The sequence below is a fragment of the Magallana gigas genome, chromosome 5, assembly GCF_963853765.1.
Source record: "Magallana gigas chromosome 5, xbMagGiga1.1, whole genome shotgun sequence".
Lineage (NCBI taxonomy): Eukaryota > Metazoa > Mollusca > Bivalvia > Ostreida > Ostreidae > Magallana > Magallana gigas.
In genome coordinates, this window is record NC_088857.1 from 45,917,492 (window position 1) to 45,935,141 (window position 17,650).

Consider the following 17,650-nt stretch of genomic DNA (forward strand, 5'->3'; position numbering starts at 1 on the left):
AAATGGGCAGTTGCGCCATCTTATTCTTCCATCTTCTTTGTTTTTCAGAACAACATGAACATATCATGATACACAAACTATCTGGAAGTTTAGTCTGCGCTGAAAATTAGGAGTCTAAAGTACCAGTACTCTAAAACTATTGAGTTATGAAAATTGGTCATTTTCTTCTTGAAAACCTTCCGCCACAAAATATAGTCAGGTACTTAACTCCGCAAATATATATATACATTTCTTTTAATAATTTCATTCGATATGGTTTATTTGGTATTGCAAAATATAAATCTACAAATAAATTTAGTATGTGACGCAGAATTTTTAGACAAGAGGTGACATAAAATAGTTACTCAAAAAGAGAAAAGCGAGTTCACATTTTTAAGTGATATGGTCACGACATGTAGGCCTACTACGAAAACACACGGATAATACAAAAAAATGTATTTTTATACACATGTATGTCTTCCTCTTACACCGTTTTATTGGCAGATTGATACGACTCCCTGTTTCTATATCATTTCATTAAGTTTTAATTTGAATTTAATTTAATCTTTATTTTAAATCTTATATAAATAATTCTCTCGTAAGTTACTAAGTCCATGGAACCAAGCGTTATATTGTTCCTTAATTCATGAATTAACTGTGACTAGTTTGGATAATTTTGAGCCTCGTAAAATATCGAGTCATTTTTAAATAATACAACAAGTAATGACATACGTAGCTCCTATTGTGCAAAAAATCATCGAAAAAAAAATGAACTTGTTACATGTCAAAGTTTTTCCTTGAGTCTTTAATTGATTTTATTTAAGTATGCGCATCAATTTTCTAATATGTCTCAAAACTTTAAAAAGAGCAAATTATTTTTCCCCGAATCTTGCAAGATTTTTTTTTTATTTGAATCAGGTGGTGTATTTAAAAGAAATACACAACGAGAATTCTTAGATCCACCGCGCAAATTCTTTTTGCTAATTTATGCGGAACCGGAAATTCCAATCACCCTTGCGCAAGGAAATCTGCGCGGCCATTCTAAGTACCATCGGAAATCAAAGACTGCAATAAAAAATTCAAAAACTGAAGGTAATTTCTTTAAAACACGACATGACGACAATGCTTTAAGAAGTATGCAATGTAAAATTTAGTGTGCGTGTAAAATTTGCATGATTTATAGGTGAATTGGTTATAAAACTTTGCAAAAACAGTTGATGTTTATTAGAGCGCTTGAAAACAAAACTGAGAAATGAAACGAATTGTGCGTGTGTCAGATGGGTTGAATATGATGATAAACATTTTTTGAAATTATGTAAAGTGTGCTGATATCGTTAATTCTTCTTGTTGAAATAATCGTCATATAAGATGTGTTATTTGAATTTCAAAGTAGAAATACAGAGTTACCTTTCCCTTAATGGCGGGCTTCCCAAACCCGATTATAGAAAATGAAAAAATGAAGAACATTGACCAGTTGTTTTGTGATTTAATATATCAGTTAGAAACATAAAATCTACCTTCATACTTCACTTCATGTTTCACTTTTTAATTGCTTATCAACATTTATGTTTCTATGAACAAATTAAACCAATTCGAAGGCAGTGCATCTAATTTGGGAGTCACAAGGGTGTATCATGATCCATATAATATTTCATATCAAGCAAGATTTCAATCAAGACTGAAAAATATACACATGTATTGGAACGTTGTCATATAAAATTATTGTAATGCTGCGGCCAAATTTAATGGGTTATTTTAATTGTAAATTTCAAAGTACTTTGAGACTTGTGAGGGGAGATAGAATTTAGAACAAATGAATTTTTTTTATTTAATGTTTTTTATTCCTTGACAGACTCAGTGGAAATTCAAACAAAATATAGATTCCATTCAAAATGCCCAAATATTTGACTACTTGTACTTTTTTAGTTGCTAAATTTAAACCAAATGGAAACTTTTTAGGAATTATTTAATTATTTTTTTCATTACAATGATTTATAGACAGGGGTCTAGAATTAAGCTTTCTCGTTGCCAAAGGCAAGTGAAATAACACATTTGGAAAGCTAGTTTTCATAAATAAACTTGCGTGATCAGGAAAGTGCATTAAAATAAATCAATAACAATAAACATCCAACTAACAGAATCTGCACAAGTCTGATAAATTAATTGTTTTTTTTAATCTCCAAGACTCATCACTGGTAGTGTAGTCTGTACAATATTACAACATGCAATCTAAAAAGATCTTAAAATTATGGCATGACTTTTAAAATAGATTTGATTTTTTTGTCTACATATGTGATTAAGTCAATAGATTTTTCAACAAAATAATGATTAAGTACAAATAGTGTGTGTGTGTTTAAATGGTATACACATTAAGAATTTACATTGAAAAAATAAATAACAAAAGAATGAGTTGTTGATGTTTTTTCTAGATTTTAATTTTTAAAAGTTCTGTTTCTTGTGTTACATGAAGATAAATTAGAACTAAAACCATCCATCCATTTAGGAATGATTTAAGAAATCAGTAAATTAATGACAGATTTTCTCTCTCCTTTTTTTGGCGCTATTTGTCCGAAGGAAGTTGTATTTATAAAAAGCAAAACAAAATAACCCTGTAGTAGATTCTATTTTCAAAATGGCATTTGTTGTAAACCAAAACATTTGGGGTTTGTTAACTATAGATGAAACTTTTTACAGTCTAACTGTCATATATCATTTTGCTTTAAACATACAGGTGTTCAAAACATTTTATAATGGGGTAAATTTTTCTCTATTTTCAGGAAGCCATCATGTTTTACCATAAGGTTTACATGAACCAGATCCATTCCAGTTCTCTTCTATGTCAGCTGGCCTCCATGTGGAAGAACCAGGTTCTATGTGATGCAGTCATTAAAGCAGGAAACAGTCAAATTAAAGTTAGTACAAATGTATCTATCGTATGGAACATAATGCCTCATACAAATTTGATGAGTATACCCTAGTTAGGGTGAGGGTGAAGAATATTTAAATGTAAAACTGGTATTCAAATAAACAACAGTTTTAAAGAAAAGTTTGGTCTTGTCTTATCTATTAAGAATAATGAAATTTTGTGATGCAATTTCAAATTTCATTGCTTTCAATTTACAGGCGCACAGGGTAGTCTTAGTTGCTGCATGCCCCATGCTACATTCCATGAAGAATGCCTCGGTGGGCTCCAATCTGGAAGTGAGGCTAGCAGCAGACATTAAAGCAGATGCCATCAACACTTTCCTTCAGTACTTATATGAGGGCTTCATGATGCTGACAGAAGAAAACACCAAAGATGTGGAAAAGATTGCACGGGTCTTGCAGGTGGAAAGTGTTCTGAAGTGTTGTGCAGACTTCTACAAGTGTTTGCATGCAGGTGATAAATATGAATACAGTTTCCACGATAATGCAGAGTTCAAGCATGTCAGAGCATCAGATCTTCTCAAGGTTCATGAAAGAAACAAAAGAACCTCTGAGATACAACCCCCAAGTCCAGGAGCTAAACGTCAAAGAATTCAAAGCAGGGGTTCCTCAGACTCTTTCAATGATTTTGGAGCAAGTGACCCATGGGATAGAGTTCCTAGAGAAGGACTCATGGGAAGCTCCTCAACAAGAAACACCCAACCAGGGGTCATTGAGATCATGGAAGATAGTGTGGAAATAGTGCACTCGGATAAACCAGAAGACTCCGGAGGGACGCGTCGGGACAATCCACAAGACAGAATGTCCATATCTGTGGCCAGTCAAATGAAAGCAAACAATGATGTTCAGATCATTAATGCTTCCAGTGGATCAGAGCCCCCACCTCGTATCACAGCAAGCAGTTCAGAATCATCTAGATTTTCTTCTCATCCTTCATTTTCACATTCTCAGGGATCATCAAGTTTGGGTTTTCGACATGATCCTAACTTCGCTAATCCAAATAGTGCATCAGGTAGCAGACTCCCTACATCTCCTTCAGCTCATTCTAGAATGCCATCTCCTTCATCAGCTTATCATCTTCCTCAAAGAACCTCAGCACATTCACAACCAAAGCCATTCGCCGCAGGAAATGCTGCCCAGGCATCAAAGAGTTACAACATACCGTCACCAGGGGAACAGTCGCGCTCTTCCCAGGATCAGTCACGGGTAACGGCAGGAGCAAGCACCTTGTCGTTTTCCTCATCTTCATCTTCATTGGTAGGTCCTCCATCATCCTCTCCATCTACTTCTACACAAGCACCTCAACCAGTGGCTTTATGGAGGAGTACCAGTTCTGATGCAGTGGCTACAGGGTCTACAGCAGCCTCCCAGATGTCAGAGAAGCCATTGCTGCATAGGTATGTTTATCGGTTTTCTTTCATTAGTCCCAAAGAATCAAAGATCTTTGTCATTAATAATGATAAATTGACATTTCTTAAAGAAATTATTTTTACTGATTTGGGTAATATGTATTCTAAATCAGATTTCGATCATTTTCTTTGAAAATTCAAAAATAAAAATATATATATATATATATGAATTTTTTTATATACATGTAATTAAGGAGAGTGATAATTCATTACAGGTCAGAAAGTACACCAGCCACTTCTGATGCAGATATTTCCATAGTTAAAGTGGAAAGTGAGGTGTCATTTGATGAACAATTCCATGGTGACGACCCTAATGTCACCTTTGAACCTGACGACCAATCAGGAGACTGGAACAGAGAAGACACATCTAATGAAGAAAGCAATGCAAGTGAAGACAAGATGCCCCAGTGGATGGCCGATACAATGAAAGGTAGATAAACTGCTATGTCTTCATTAATCTGTAAACTTATGGAAACAGGCAAAGCATAGGTCCAGGCAGTCACATCTGTTATGCACTTGAAATATTCAAATCAAGGGTATTTCTGTTCTTTTTTTAAGGAAATTTCTGCTTGCCTAGTATCTCCTACTGGTCTTGAACATGAGGGATTAAATATTTAAAGTTGTCTGATGTCATTCATGCTGAATTCTTTGTCTAAATATTTGAAAATAGCTTATGAATGTGCAACATTTGCCAGCTTACCAGATGTAAAAAAAAAAATCATTACAAACAGATTTACATGAAAGAAAATAGGTAAATAGACTAGACGAAAAAAATGTACTAAAAAGGGGCAAACAAGGCTTGTGACAGAAGATTTATCGATGAAGTATAAGTAGTTGATTATTTTTTACCATCGGTTTACTTAAAAAAAGTTATTTTAGGTATTTTGAAGCAAAAATATTAACTACATATGCATTCATCAAAAGTATCATTGAACACTTTAAAGATTTTTTTTTACAAAAACATTAGCTGATGCCTGTGTCCATGGGTTTTAAATTAAGGTACAATGTCTTTATTTGATAAGATAACATCTTTTTTTAATGACTTGATGCATGAATTTTAACTGAAGACCACAGTCATATGACTTTTTGAACACATCAACAAAGAACAGCAGATTTCAAAATACTAGCGGACTTTGTACCTTAACGCTGTGAATATTAACAAGTTGCACATATCCTTACCTTAGCAACTAGCCTTAGTTGATACTTGGATGTATTAATCCTTGTCAGAGAAAACTATCTTTTTCTCAAATGTATGATTTTTGTTCTTTAAGAAGTATTTGTCACTATCAATCTGACATGATGCAAAACAAGGTAAAATGATTCAAAAGTTATCATTGAGATAGTTGAGCTATTTAAGTACATGTCTCTTTAATGTTTTGCTTGCAAAATCTGTGTTTGTAATTTGCATTGGATGTGACACATTTCATCATTAGAAAGAAAAATTGTGATACCGGTACTTTGACAAGTACCGTAATGTCTCGTGTATAATACGCACTCGTGTATAATACGCACCCCCAAAGTTGACCAAAAAATGGCGAAAAAACAGCAGGTCCTATGTATAACACGCACCCAAAAAATGGTAAAATCAACGGCCGACATTTTCCCCCAAACTATCGATGTTTCATGTTAATTTTATAATCCATGCGCAATTTCTTTAATTTTGAGATCGGAACATAGCACAGACGATGAAAATCGACGGCCGCCATTTTCCCAAATAACTATCGATGTTTAATGATGATTTTTTAACCCAAGCGTAATTACTGTAATTTCGTGATCGGAACATGGCATAAGCGATATTAGAGGCAAAGTTCTTACACTTTTAATTAAAAAGGACGGTACGATTTACATGGGCGGTATCATTTGACACTTCGTAAAGAGTTTCTTACAACATCGGAGAAGTAGAAGATCATCATACGTAGAGAAGAACGGCAACCGAGCTTAGTGCTTAAAAGTAATAATGTTTGCAGACATAAACCAGAAATTATTTAATTGATTAATTATAGTCAAACCCTATGATTGTTGTTTAAATAAACATTGTGAAGAAACGTTCCTATGTCGTATATCGTCATTATCAAGTCGTACAAATGATCGATGTAATTTTAGCAGTGTCTATGTAAAGCAATAACGTTTAACTGCATAACGGGACACAAAGTAATTAAGTTTAATAAAATCAGAATAATTGCTTATCTACATGCACTTGAAAACACCCTGTGAAGTCCGACACCAGAGAGGTGCATGCTTCTGACACCGGAAATTGTTAAACAAACATTGACCACGCGCCGAGTCAACAGGTGGCTGCTTACGTAATGGCGAATACACTGGCGATATTTAAACTTGTTTGATGCAAGAAATAGTGTTAAGAGAGGATAAATATTTCAATACATGGGGAAAAAAATTAAGAATAAGGTATTTCTGATGCAGTAAATTTAGTATACACTCATTCAATTTGCATAACATGTTATATCGGTAGTCACTACTCCCGTGGTATCAAGAATCACGGCATGAAAAAATGGGGTACAATTTTGGTCCTATGTATAACACGCACCCCCCACTTTTGATCAAATTTTGGCTGAAAAAAAGTGCGTGTTATACACGCGACATTACGGTAAAGAATTGCTAATATGCAATTTTTTGATGAAATAACATCAAGTGTGTATGGTTGCTAAATGTGTGATTTAGCAATTGCACAAGCTGTAGCAATGTATTGTTTGTGGATCACTTGTGATATTGTAATCAAGAGATATTCTGCTTGAAAGTCATCATTGCAGTCTGAAAAGAATTTCAAATCATTTTCAAAGAAAAACCCTGAAAAATATTCATTCCATATCCATAACTAGTACTGTTGAGCAAGTAACAAGGGCATCTTTAGAAATAAACAGAGTGTGTAACAGTATAATGATGCCAAAGCTTCGCTGTACAGAAGATATTTACTTACACCATGAAGTTTAAGATCATGAATTAAGTTGTTACCTAGTTTATTTATGCCTGCCAAAAGTAATGAGATAAAGACCTGTGGCTCCTCATGTTTAACATTGCGCACTTTTAACAAACTGCTACTAGAGGATTGTGGGATATAAACATACAAGGAATGGGTACATGTGCGACATTCTATACTGTCACTGTGAAACAATTCTGTTTTGACAAGAAGAGGAAGATCAGGGAATTTACCCAGCAGCAAATTGTTTCAAGGTAATAACCTATTTTTATTCTAGTTTCCAGTAACGTTGGATGTCGCTCGTGGACTGATTCTTGTGTTCAAATTACAAAAAAATAATTTATGTAAGAGCGACTAATCTAAACTGTTAAAGAAAATTGAAATTTTTATTTGAACTAAAAAAGTAAAATTGAGATATATTCAATTATTTCTGATATAGAATTTTTGTCTTTTGAATAGCATTTAAAGATAATTTAACATTTTACAGATATTGCAGCAGGACAGGGGACTACACAAGAGTATCGGGGTCTACCTAATCTCCCTGCAACATATAGAAGCAACTTGGGAAGGTCTCCATCATTAGATCCAGTTAACTATGTAAGCATTAGTGTCATATAAAATTTATTTCAACTTTATTCAAAGCAATAGCCAACAGTTGCATTTGTAAAAGTTTTCTAAATTAATTAAGATAAAAGCTTAAGGGACTTGGATTGCCAGTAATAAGAGTGTTTACATTTTTTTTGAACAGATATTTATTGAACTTGGACAGCCATTACCAGAAGGCTATGTACGATTAGATGAGGAGGAGAAAGTGTGTGTTCCGTCTGTGTGGCTGAATCGGACATTAAGTCAGTGTGTGGGCAAGCCAGCCTTCTTTACACTGAAAAAACTAGTCAATGGTTTTGTAAATCCATGGGAGTGTAAATATGGGGGAACCTCAGCCTACAAGAACACACCGCTGGAGCCGGTGTTCAATGCCTTGTTGTGTAAGTGATATAGATATAGCTTTAATGGCCATATAGTTTTGTACAGTTATTAAACCTCTATAGTGTAAGCCATCAATAGAAACCCATGACCAATCTTACACATTCTAGATGAGTACTGACTGTGAGTAAACTCCATAAACTTTTCTCATTCTCAAAAACATTTATGGTCAATCCACCAATAAATTATGAAATAAGAACTTTTTAGAAAACATGGTAAAAAATCATGCTGTTACAGTTGAATGCATTTGATGTGTGAAGTTTCGTTTCGGAAATATGAAAGAGCCAATCAGAGAGGAGTATGAATTATGAGAATGAGAAAAGTTCAGTGAGTTTGTCCATAGTTAGTACCAGCCATGTGTTACCAACAATGTGTGAAACTGACAGTGCTCTCACTTAATTTGGAAAAACAAACATAAGTTACCTGTTCAATTTAAAAAAATGGGGATTTTTTTTGGGGGGGGGGTGTCAGTTTCATTGTTGTGGTTATAAATTTCAAACTCATGAATAACTTGCTCATCAAATACCAAACGAATAGTATGAGTAATTCAATTAATAGATCCACAAGATCATGCTCTTTTAACAGTTATATTCGAGGATAAAATCCCTGTAAATATTGACCCGTTTACCATGCAAAAATAAATGACTAGTAAATATTATCCATGTACATGCATATTCCAAAAAATGTATGATTTTTTCTAAAAAAAAAAAAAAAAAAAAAAAAAAAAAAAAAAAAAGAAAATACCGTAACTGATATTCTCAAGATGTAGAAAAGCATTGTCTGAGCCAAGGACCTAAACAGAGTGTTTACTATTGTAGCCTTTGGTGAGAAACGGTTAGGCTTGAAGAGTTCTCAGGGCAGGCGGGCCCTCAATGAAAAACTCTATGCTGGAAGAAAAGTTGCAGGAATTCAGAAATCTGTAACTTGAGGTAAAATGCAATTTATAACTACCCTATTTTACCATTTATTTTTAGTATTTGGTTCCAAACAATTGAAGTTAAGCTGGTCTGGTGCAAAGCAAGCAATCAATGAAAAACTAGCTCATGGTAGGAAAATGCACAAAGCCCATAGCGCATCTTGATTGAAAGCCAAGGTAAAACATATCTCATTACAGATGAAATAAAACAGAGGAAGTCAAAAAATAGAGATGCAAAAAGAAATTCACATAAGCTTTTAGTAAGATATGAAAAATAGAAAAAATCTACATAATTCTTGGTGGTCAATTCTACAATTTTTCAAAACATCAAAATAATCATACATTTACTTGGAAATGCATTTGGTTGAAAAAGATGCATTTTAATCAGTCTCTTTAAAAATTTTGTTTTCTTTCTTGTAGCGTATGGAATGCGGAATTTGAATTTGACAGCACAAATGGCCACTAGAGCGTTGAATGAGAAATTAGCCACAGGAAGAAAGAAAGCTTTAAAGATGGTTCAAAATATTTATCACCCCACCTAACAATGGAATTCCATTTGTTTATATTCTCATGTCAATGTAATATGTTTCATGTGATTGTACAGAGTAATAAACAATGATGCCATACATTTCTTCAGACTTTCCGACTTGTGTGTGATTTTTTATGAAAGTGTGGAGACTGTACTGACAGATTTTATAACCAATGAAAAACACACTTTAAAGGGGTCAGTCATATGGTGGATAAGACAATCCAGATATAAAACTAAGAAATGATTTCAAAAGCTAGATAAGGAAACGAAAATAATGAGTGACCAAAGATAGACATTTGATGATATTAATGTCAGCCAAAAACTTTAAAAAAACAAAACAACAACAGTAGTAGGTCACTGCGGAGTGATGTCAGAGTTGTATATCTGGGTTTTCTTGTCTTTCAGGCTGGATGCGACAACAACCAGCCCAGTCCCTTGCAGCCTTTGAAAAGTCCCTTCTGACCTCCTACCCTACCAATCAATATGACACTATGAACGCAGTGGCTAAGTGCCGTGACCCCCTGACCGGCCAGTATCACGTGGCCATCTCCGAGGTAGACGGTAAACTCAAGCCCTGTGTCTTGTGTACCAGTCAGAAAGTCAAAACACACTCCGGGTGGTACTGCTACACCCGAAAACGATGCTCTGCGTGTAAGGTACCCCTTTGCTGCAACGACAGACATTGCTTTAATAGGTATCACAATGCCCTGTTTTCTAAGGCTACCCAAGGACAGACTTCAACATAATAGCGTTGACGACTGTTCAGTGTTGAATTGTGTGATTTCGAGTGGGAATGAGTTCTGGTTTTCAATGGAAAAATACGTTTGTGATGTGATACTTTTTGATGACAGAACTCCTAATTGTACATTGAACATTCCATTTGTATAAACAAGTAGCAATTTGCTGCTGGATTTATTTTTATTTACTTGCATTAATTTTGTATTATTTTGAAGAAGATAGTGATTTCAAGATTTAAAAAAAAAAACCACTGGAATAATTTTGGAGATAAATTTATTGTTAAAAGTAACTTTTGATCCAAGATGTACAGAAGAGAGTTTTATATCGATTTTAGCAAATAGTTTGTGGCTTTTAAAAATTTAGATTAAAATTCCTCATATGGAAATGCCTTGGTCAGCTGTTTTATGTACAGTGTATGGATTACGTATAGTTACCACATTTTAACCGGTGTCTCTCTTGATTTTGTTGATGAATACTTAGTATACCGATGAATTGATACAATGTTTTAGTGTTCCTGGTGCTTCGTACGATTCTTTGTAATATGTCCTTACCTTGCAATAGTTTCCTGTGATTTCTGCATGTTTTGTTCCACTTGGTTATTTTTATTAACGAATAAAAAAATAAAAAAAAACTCTCGTACACAGATAGCTAAATTTGGATATTTTGTCTTTCAGAAACGTTAGAACATGGTCGAACAATGCAAAACTTTCTTCCCCCTGCGAGAGTGTACCATGAGAATTACAATCATACCCACATATTGGTCCCCACAGAGGGATGTAAACTGCAGGCTTGTGTAATCTGTGCATTGAATGACGTAAAGACAAAGTCAGGGTTACGCGTGTATACCAGACAAAAGTGTAGTATATGTGACGTGCCGCTCTGTAAGAGTAAGAGGGACTGTTATAGAGTGTTCCACGAACATTACGCTAAAAGAAGACAATCCTTGGACCAGGCACCCGTGTTTGACACAGATATTTTCAAGTAGTTGTTAGTGGTGTTTCTGTGTGAAGTCTGGGTTGGTTACTCATAGTTTGCGGTGTATTGTCTTCTTAATGAAGTTTTAATCTATAGTCATTAGTTCGGTTTTGTGAAATTTATACTAGTATCCGAATGCAAAATACGCGTACATGAAAACTCCCACTTGTCTATTGCGCGCCAGAGAGTGTATTGACGTTTAATACTTTGATTAACTTTTTAAACAGGGTAGATCTGTATATCCGACGTTCACTTTTGAAACAATTTTCTGCTTTTAGGGCCCCGGGTTCGAGATAAAATGCTGCCCCCACAATATGCAGATCATAAGTGCGTTTCTGTGGAAGGTCGGAAGCAGAATAGGTGCGCTCTTTGCCAACATCAGAACGTTAAAACGAAGTCGGGCTGGGACGTGATAACGCGACTACAGTGTAAACAGTGTGACATAAACCTCTGTAAAGAATGCTTTGTGGTATACCATATTCTTCTCTCAGAAGGAAGAGCTCCGGCACTCCGGAAGAAACATTTCTCGTACTTTCAGTTTCCCAAGTGATTTGCTTCGGTTTGATTCCCTTTTACCGATCTTTGTTAACTATCGATAAGACCAGACCAGCGACAAATAATAAGTTTGGTGTAGATAACTGAAGTGTAGTAATACGATACAATAAGGGGACATGACACTAGAAATCCAAGATTTTTGTTCGTGTGAATGAGGATTATAAATATACCAGAAGTGCTGCAAGTATCATTTATCCAAAGCTTTTCTGTTTACAGGGCGTGAACAGAAAATCTCTGGGTTGGCAAAGAACGATAGCGATGAAAACCTCCACAGAATTGTACCAACAGAAGGCAAAAAGCAAAAGCGGTGTTTGCTTTGTCAGTTAAGGAGAGTGCGCACGCGCAGTGGTTGGGAAGTTTTAACACAGAACCGATGTTCTCGCTGTCTTGTTCCACTGTGTACTGGAGTGCGCAATTGTTTTGCGTTATATCACTCTTTCTCGCACGGGAATTTATCTGTTGATGCCCAAAAGTAACGGACATGCTAGTTAGTGTTGTGTGTTTCTTTTTATTTGTGTTTTTTAACCTGAAAATCGTTTCAATTTGATTTTGATGTCATGCTGATGTTTTATTTAAATGTACACGTAACTTGTTTGCGCACAATAAAATGTTATCCGGAAAGTCGTGGTTCTTATTTATACCGATGCAAATCTGTTTTCCGTTTAAATGAAATAACGCAATCACTTTATGTAAGGACAGTGTTCATAGCAATGAGTTAATTTTATAGCAACATTCACCTGTAGAACGGTATATAAACGTACAGTTTGAGGAGCCTACGGCAAGATTATTTCTCCTTTCAGAGGCACTGGCCAATGCTAAACAGAAAGCGAGGCACTCGACCTGTGGTCAAAGAACAGAGACCGCGCCCACATCATCAACGCCTAAAGGTCAAATAATCGAACAAGAGCTAATCTCTATAGCCGAGGCGGCTTTGCACTTCCCTCAGAACAACCCAGAATTAAAACAGAAACGGTGCGCCCTTTGCCGGCACCAGAATATTACAACCAAAAGGGGATGGGTGGTTCTGACCAATTTTTGCTGTGCCCGGTGTTTGGTTCCTCTGTGTACCGGGGAGAGGAACTGTTTTAAGATTTACCACAGGTTGTTGTTTTCTGGCCAGATAAAGGCGCTGCCAACTGGCCGTGTGAGTATGTTAGGCTCTCAGAAGATGTTTCAAAAGTATACCAAAAACCCGCCTTCTTAAGTGACCATGAGGTCGTTACGCAATCTGAATTATGCAGCCGCACCAGTGTGTAGATAAAATTGTCGTTATACCCAATACCATTATACGTATGACTTTGAATTTATGAAATGACTAAGAAAAAAGACTACTTGTATCCTTTAATGTACATGTTGTAAAACGTACATGTTGTAAAACAGCTAATGTTCCTATTGTTATGAATTTAATACTAATAGACCTGTATCTATATACACAGAGATATTTATATCTATACAGGAGATACGTATATTTTTAGTGGCGATTTACTGTCCTTTGTAGTGGTACCTTTTACACCCACCCTTCCTCCTTCCCTTCATGACATTCCCACACGTGTACATTTCATTACCGCATTTTGTCATGCGCTGTTAAACGACATATTTCTGTCGCCATTCTCATTGAATACGGAGTTGTGTCGCTTTTTTACATGTTTACGGATTTGTGGCACTTTTATGTGATTATGGATGGGTGTCGCCATTTTCTTTTTTCGGAAACATCACTGTTCAATTCTTTGCAATTTATTTTTTTTACAAACAGTTAGCAAATACTTCATGCTCCCATATAACTAGAGGTTTGTTAGAATAATTTCATTATATACAATGTTCTATCGTTAATTGATGTATGTTATTCATTGTTATTAATATTCACTTTTTAACTAAGAAAATCCAACATTTTTCTATACATGTTTTTGCATTTTTTTTTTATTATGCTTTCTTTGAATAAGTGAACAGTTTTGTTTTTTTTTTAAACTTGTTGTGGTAATATTTGTTGTATACAAGCTTGTACCTTAGTATATTGAATAAAGTTTTGGCAAAGTTACTTATGTGTCAGTTTTGCATGTGCAGTTCTGCAGAGAATTGTCACGGGTGTAGGCTATTGTGATCAGAGCATGACTGACCCTGTTCATCCTTACTGACCACTGTAAATATATCACGGCAATGTATCTCACAAAACGTCGGGTGCCTGGTCATTCAGTGAAGATTTTATACTTTCAGCAAACACGACAGATGACCGACCTTCGCCCTCAGGAGACCCGTCGGGTGGCAGAAGTAAACTTTCCGAGTACATCGATAAATTACACGAACTCCGTAAGTAAACGTATATTTTAGGAATATTTGATAAAGCAAACGTTGTACCTAGTATCATACTTATTTATGTTTCGTACATATTCATGTCTATTAAAAATATTCACTTAGTGTTTTTGTTGGTACAGAAACAAAGGCAATGTACTTTGACATGATGCGCAACAGACCTAAAGTATCGGCTTCTTCTGACCCTGTGGAGGACATAGAGAGTGCAGACTCGTCCTCAGAGGTCCTCAAAGGACTGGACCTGACCATAAGGTCCTCCCAACAGAAACACGTGCCGATCTACAACAAAGACCGGAAGTACACCCCGTGTCTCTACTGCGGGAGGCTGAAGAACCGAACCCGGTCCGGATGGCGGGTGAACACGTTTTACCGATGTCTTCAGTGTGACGTTCCCCTGTGTGTAAATGACCGAAACTGCTTTGTGCTTTATCATAAATACTTTCTGGGTATGACGAATGTTGAAAATCCAGGACGACGTAGATCACGTGACACAGGTCAAGTGGAAGTGAAAAAGGAAACCAATGGTTAATTTGTTGTATATGCTGTAAACATTTTTAAACTTTCTATTTTACTCATTCTGCTGTTTAGACCCGGTTTGATTGATTATCCTATGGGAAATGTTGGCTACCCGAACGGCAAATTTTTGTATGTTGATAAGTTTGGTGCATCATATATCACTGATTCATTTACATTCATATGTTTATGTACTGCAGGATTTATGCATTTTTAGAATCCCGTCTGTAAACTTACCTTTCTAGAAGAATTCTCACGTGTTTGTTGCCTATGTAGGATGATAGAAATATACTGCTTTGTCTTTTGTTAAAATCATGAATATATTCCGGTCACCTCTTATTTTTTAATTTTTACATCACGTATTTGTGGAATCTTTACCCGAGTGTGTAGATATATAAGGATTCTAGATATTGTTTATACTTTGGATTATTTATACTTTTTAGCAGTTATTCACAGATTTTTATTACAAAGGAAATGTTAACCTCATCATGTTGCCCTCGCTTTTTATGGACTAATGCTACCGATAATTTTCATTTTTGTATTAGTCGTTATTTTATAATGTTGATGTATAACTTTCGTTGGACCTCAGACGCACAATATTATATTATTTACGATTAAAAGAAACAGAATGGCAGTATTAAAGATATTAAGTCTATTAGACTTGTATAATCTTAATTTCGAAACCGGTGACATGCTCTTGAACCTGTCCCATATGACGTCATTAAATTGCTTTTTAGAGTGTTCGAGGCGTCGTTAGATTATTTCAGGAATTTGTTGTTTTCAGGGAGTGTTTTTGTTGACTTTAAAAATTGATAGAATTGTTATGTGAATGTAAATTTCAACACCATTTTTTGTTATTATAAATATTTCGCATTTGATGCTATTTTATTTAATGATTTTTGGAATACAAAGTTACACCAGCACCATTTTATATTCTTAATTGAATACTTGTTAAAATAAGGTACATGTGTTTTTATTGTAATATGGAATACTGATATGAACTGTATATTCTTGAGCCTCATGTGTTACTGAAATAACCAAACATTTTCTTGTTACAAGTTCCCTCAGCAAATTGTTTTTAATTCTTTTTGGTCGGTTTTCAGCCATGAATTATGCATTACGTATAAGTGTTTCATATCAGTTAATACAATATCCTCAGGTCAAAAGCACTGAAGAACCTCAATAAGGCATTTTATTCTACAGGTCAGCAATTTTGTATGTTATGTTTTTGCCAAACATTATATGGATTGTTAAATTTTTGCATATTTTTATACTTTGTTGTATACAACATATCTAGATTTGTTTTCTTTTCATATTATATCGGACAATAAAGATCTTATAGAGTGAATTTTTTGTCAATGTGATTTCTTTCTGAACTTATTTTAATTGCTGTTTTTAAACGTGATGGTTTGATGTATATGCACTTCTAAAAAGATACAAAATGATATTTGAAGCACTATAAAAAATCTTCCTGTAAAGAGTTAATGTCGGCTTGTACTGAGTTTCGTGTGCATGCTACACCCTACGAGTTATAGATTTGTTGAAACACAATATACAATGTGTATATACAATAGAAAATACATTGGCAAGAACCATATTCATTGAAAACTTCATTGCAAGGTCTTAAAACTAGTGCCGTAACTCCGCATTTGACAGGTTAGTCAGTCATTTGTTAAAATTGGCTCTCGGTTGATAAAAAGGTGAAATTTTATTCATTACAGGTCGCAAATTGATAGACGTAATGGACATTCAGATGTCTCCTGGTTTCCCAAACTACGACGCTGATATTCACAGGGTGGAACCAAACATCGACAAGAAGAAAAAACGATGCATCTTTTGCAAACTCCGCAAGAACCGAACCAAGAGCGGCTGGGACGTCTTAACGGAGTCTCACTGCTCGCATTGTCAGATGCCTTTGTGTGTCCGGGACTCCAGGAACTGTTTCGGCGTATATCACACCTTAGTCCACACTGGGGTCATTCAGCCTTTCCTGAAAAGACCAGACCATCATTCGAAACTAATGTAGCACAAGTAGATTCCGGCGTCACGTCATGGGTCATCACGTGGCTCGCCTCCTTGTTCTGTGAGATTGCCACCATTGATGCCCGCAAATGATTCTAATAACTTTGTGTATTTTGATATTGTCGGGTATTTGTCATGTTTACTTAACTGAAATATTCGAATATACATGTTTTACATTTGGTTATAACGTTCGCAGAAAAACTGCCAAAGTTTACCACTTACAGAGTTTACCATTCCAGATGCTAGTACTGAAAGTTGTTAAATAAAATGCGAAATCACCATGTTAATCTATATTTCTCTAATGGAAATGGTCATCACCAGAAATGTCCATGATTGGTTAGAATGAAATCTTCGATCCACCTCGTCGATACATTACGCAATCCATATGCACGGATCCAAATACTAGTATCTAATTTATATATAATTATCCTCCCGTGCAACGTGTTTCTATTGGAATACTAGTATAACATTGCTGCACGTGTAAGTGTTTCTGGATATGTTGCGTGTACTTCTTAAATGTTTTAGTTATAGAAGATCGTGTGCTTGTCATTACACACTTGGATTAAAACAACGTCACTTGTCAACTTTGAGTCCCCACAAACACCTTACTTTTTGGTTGGTAACAGTATGAGTCTCGAAATCGATGACTTTTATAGAATAAACCCAATACTAGCCTAATGGATGAGTGTCGTACAATGTTTCTTCGTTAATTTTTAGACCCGAGAAAGATGTAATGATGAAATGCTGCATGGTTTCTATGATTAAGAAAGCGTAAATAAGAATACACTGTATATTGTTTGTAAGTATGCTTCTTGATAAAAAAAAAAACTAGATTTTATGTACCGGTATCTTGCTCTGCTCAG

The 17,650-nt window shown here is 35.2% G+C and overlaps 1 protein-coding gene across 15 annotated transcripts; it reads left to right on the forward strand.

Moving 5' to 3' along the window:
* The first annotated feature begins 912 nt into the window (after nt 1-912).
* LOC105328437 (longitudinals lacking protein, isoforms H/M/V) lies at nt 913-17,074 on the forward strand. 15 transcript variants are annotated; one of them, XM_011429301.4, is made up of 8 exons: nt 913-1,071; nt 2,757-2,891; nt 3,103-4,301; nt 4,529-4,743; nt 7,736-7,845; nt 7,997-8,234; nt 9,051-9,161; nt 9,569-9,779. In XM_011429301.4, the coding sequence occupies exons 2-7, from the start codon at nt 2,766-2,768 to the stop codon at nt 9,158-9,160; spliced, it is 1,998 nt and encodes a 665-aa protein (XP_011427603.3). In that variant the 5' UTR covers nt 913-1,071; nt 2,757-2,765; the 3' UTR covers nt 9,161; nt 9,569-9,779. The 15 variants fall into 15 exon arrangements, with proteins under 15 accessions (XP_011427603.3, XP_011427604.3, XP_011427602.3 ...); XM_011429302.4 differs by lacking the exon at nt 9,051-9,161 and adding an exon at nt 9,207-9,325; XM_011429300.4 differs by lacking the exon at nt 9,051-9,161.
* Nucleotides 17,075-17,650: the final 576 nt, after the last annotated feature.

Coding starts and splice junctions, on each gene's coding strand:
- LOC105328437 (XM_011429299.4), top strand. CDS start 2,766: ATGTTTTACCATAAGGTTTACATGAACCAGATCCATTCCAGTTCTCTT. Junction 2,892..3,102: donor CAGGAAACAGTCAAATTAAA/GTTAGTACAAAT, acceptor TTCAATTTACAG/GCGCACAGGGTAGTCTTAGT. Junction 4,744..14,156: donor GATGGCCGATACAATGAAAG/GTAGATAAACTG, acceptor TTATACTTTCAG/CAAACACGACAGATGACCGA.